The sequence below is a fragment of the Myotis brandtii genome, unplaced genomic scaffold, assembly GCF_000412655.1.
Source record: "Myotis brandtii unplaced genomic scaffold, ASM41265v1 scaffold179, whole genome shotgun sequence".
NCBI lineage: Eukaryota > Metazoa > Chordata > Mammalia > Chiroptera > Vespertilionidae > Myotis > Myotis brandtii.
The window spans coordinates 5,701,538-5,705,277 of NW_005356635.1; the positions used below are offsets into that span (position 1 = coordinate 5,701,538).

At 44.4% G+C, this 3,740-nt stretch overlaps 1 protein-coding gene across 1 annotated transcript in view; it reads right to left on the bottom strand.

Annotated features, from left to right (window-relative positions):
* Positions 1-1,436: 1,436 nt before the first annotated feature.
* LOC102252288 (ribosomal L1 domain-containing protein 1-like) overlaps positions 1,437-3,740 on the bottom strand; it is a 19,546-nt gene continuing 17,242 nt past the window's right edge. Inside the window, 1 exon segment of the mRNA XM_014537468.1 lies at positions 1,437-3,199. Within this exon segment, the coding sequence (XP_014392954.1) occupies positions 1,671-3,199 (1,529 nt within the window). The 3' untranslated portion in view covers positions 1,437-1,670.

A 3,740-nucleotide genomic window follows, 5' to 3' on the forward strand; every position in this document is an offset into this window, starting at 1 on the left:
CAGTGGGGAGTGTGCAGGAGGCAGCTGATTGATGTTTCTCTCTCATCGATGTTTCTAACTCTCTATCCCTCTCCCTTCCTCTCCGTAAAAAGTCAATAAAAATATATAAAAAAATAAAAATGTGCAGTAGTGAAGGTGCTTCAGGTCCTCTACTCTTCTTTCTGGAATGCCTTAGTCCTGCCAGGTATTCAGGAGAGTGTTGAATTTCCCTGCGATACACTGTTCCTCCGTGTTGTAAACCACAGTCCTGATTTTAAGGCAGGCTGTATTTGTTTCCCAGACTGCCTTTATTTGTGTTTACAGAAGAGTCAGTTCATGGATCAGCCCCTGGGTGGCAGTGTTTCTGGATTGACCTCCAAGGCTTGACCCCCTCTCTATCCAGCAGTTAGGGTTTATTTTCCCTATCGCACTTAAAACTGGTTTGGGAGAGTCGACTGCCCTAGAGCCTGTTCTTTAATTGTTACTCCCACTTTCCCAGGTTCCACAAAAACAACTTTCCCCTGCAGTCTCTGCGAGTGACCCCAACTGGGCAATCCCATGCACTGGGTTTAACAATCAAATGCAAAAATTTAAGGGGAAGAGAAAAAACAAGAGCCTGAGAAGTTGCACGAATTCGTAAGCCTCCACCTTCTAGCCCTGTGCACAGTCTCTTCCACGCATCCTCTCTACCCTGGCACCAAGCAGCCGGCACACTGGCAAAATCCAAGGCTGCTTTTTTGCATCCAGTCCAGCTATGGGCTTATTTTTAGCGTTCCCCTCTGCCAGCAGCCCTGCGGGAGCCCTTCCACACTCGCGGATCACACTGGCCCCAACAGCTGCGGAATTTGTGGGGCACAGATTTCCCCTGCGTGCGTTCCTCTCTCCAACCTGAATTGCAAACCACACTGTTAGGCGAAATCTGACCTTTCCGTGAGGAGAAGCAGGGCTCGTCTGAGTTTACGTAGTCGTACTGCTTGAGATCCATTGTTTCTGGGTTAGTAGCCAATCTCTGGATGCTGGGTCTTTGGATGTATATGCTTCCAATAACAGCCACTCACGATGGTGCATTCTCCGCAGCTGAGCTGGCACTCCGGGAGAGATTTCAGCCTTGGTCTCCAACCGCCCCCTTTCTCCGGGAGTCCTCTGTCTTTCCCTGCTACAAACTGTCTCCCAGCTGAATATCTTCTGCTTATTCAGGCTGTATGTTATCCGTTTCAGCTGCTCACCCTTATCTGCTCCGGGACAAGGTACGGGACACGTCCGTCTATACCTCCGCCATTTTCTTCTTCGCTATTCATCACTTTAAATATTTCTTGTCACTCCCTTCTGGCCTGCATAGTTTCTGTTGAGAAATCAGCTGACAGTCGTATGGATACTCCCTTGTAGGTAACTAACTGTTTTTCTCTTGCTGCTTTTAAGATTCTCTCTTTGTCTTTTGCCCTTCGCATTTTTTTTACACTTTAATAAAAGCACTGTAATTTCTATTATATTAGGTGATACATGAAAGAACAATTTAAAAAATGGATTCAAACTACTGGTTCTTACACCCACAAACATACATCAGAATCACTGTTGAGGTTTTAAGTCCAGGTCTCACTCTTGGAGAAGGTTGTGACAGGGGTCAGGCCCCAGGTATTTTTCAAAAGCTTTCCAGGAAGCTCTGATGTTTCCTCCTGGCCAAGTCACTGACTTTAGGTCGGCTGGGGCACTTTGGGTTTTTAGGGCCACTGTTTGGGGGTGTGGGAAGCTTTTCTTGCAGATTTATTAGCTGTAGTGAAGAACTTGGCCTCTGGCTTTTTGGGCGTCTGTCTTGGGTCTTTTTTCCCCAAAGGAGAGTTTCTTTGCTTCTCCACTTCTTCTTTGACTCTTGGCTTCTTCCCTGGGCCTTTACCTGGGGTCTTGGGCTCTGGTGCTTTCGGCATCTCCAAAGCTGGAAAGGCCTTTCTCTTCTTCCCACGAGGTGGGTTGGAACCAGGACTCTTTACTGGAGAGTTCTCTCCTGTGGCATGTTTTTGCATCTCTACATTTTCTTTGGCAGGAGTTTCTCCTATTGGGACCATCAATGGGATTTCTTCTTCAGATTTAACTTGCACTTTATTTTCAGTTTTTATTCTGCAGGTCTCTTTCTTCTCAGGCTTAGGGGTCCCTTTCTTCTGGGGTCCAGGGCCCTTCACTGGAGAACCACAAGTTTTAGAGGCCGTCTCCTCTGTAGGTAGGGCTGATGTAGACTTTCTACCCTGTTTCATAGGCTTTCTGTTTCTTTTCTTCTCCTTTCATCTCTTTTTATGTTCTTTTAGTTTTAATATTTTCTTTGCTTCTTGTTTCTTCAGACTAGAAATGTTCACTCCTTTAGCTTCATCCCAACTGCTGACAGATGAAGAAAAGATAGGAAGGGCAACTGATCTCTCAGTTTTCACGTACAAGAGTTTCACACTCTCCCACTTCTCTGGCAATTTCTGTGAAAGCTTTTTTGTAGCAGCAAGAATGTTTTCGGTGATGTGCTGAACCTGCATTCCAGTGTGACTGATGCAGATAGTGCTGTAAGAACCACTTTTAGAGATGTTTAAGACAGTTCCACCTATTGATGAGTTGATTTCTTGGGAAAGATTCTTGGCTTTCAGATTGACAGGTATTGGAACTTTCTTTCTCTTATAGAAATGTCTCCTGAGGTGTGAGGGTAAAAGCCGCTGGATTTTTGCATCAGAAAGGAACAAGTTGAAACTACCCAGGAGGCGGAGCTTGGCCTCATAGGCTTTATACTCCTTTTTTAAAGTTCGGAGGGGGATAATCTGAGAAATGGTTTTTATTCCATGCTTGTTTAGAAGCTTCTTATAAAAATGTTCCGTCTTTTCAGGAGTTACATTGGGTTCGTCCTTAGTAAATAAACAGACATCTGCTAAATCTGACCGAATGCCATGAGGCAAGGACAATCTGACCCTCAGTTCTTTACTTGGAATTTTCCATAATACCACCATTAAAAAGAAATTTTCATTCTCATTCAAAAGCAATCCATTCGCGTTTTTCCTGGACCTGGAATGTGCCAACAGAGCTTTCACTGCCTTTCTGGTCTGCTCTTCATCCAGCTGCCCTAGTGCGGCCAGGGTTGCTGAGGTCGAGGCTGGAGTTGCGGTTGAGGCTGCAGGTGGTGCTGAAGCAGAGTCCTCCCTTTCTTTCCACCGCGTGCAGACTTGCGTGCAGAACACCACGCCTGGCTCCCGCCCTTCGCATTTTAATTATGATGTGTCTTGGTGTGGTCCTCTTTGGATTCCTCTTGTTTGCGGTTCTCTACGCTTCCTGGACTTGTAAGTCTATTTCTTTCACCAGGTAGGGGAAGATTTCTGTCATTATTTCTTCAAATAGGTTTTCAATATCTTGCTCTCTCTCTTCTTCTGGCACCCCTATAATTCAGATGCTGGTACACTTGAAGTTCTCCCAGAGGCTCCTTACATTATCTTCATATTTTTGGATTCTTTTTTCTTTTTGCTTTTCCAGTTAGGTATTTTTTGCTTCTTCGTATTTCAAATCTTTGACTGATTCTTGAGGTCTTCTAGTCTGCTGTCGAATCTCTGTATATTATTTTTTATTTCAGTCAGTGTATGCTTAATTTCTAATTGGTTCTTTTTCATATCCTTGAGGGTCTCACTAAATTTCTCTGATGTTTCTAGAAGATTCTTGAGTAACCTTATAACTGTGGTTTTGAACTCTATATCCAGTAGTTTGCTTTCCTCCATTTCTGTCATTTGTGACCTGTTTCTTTGTCT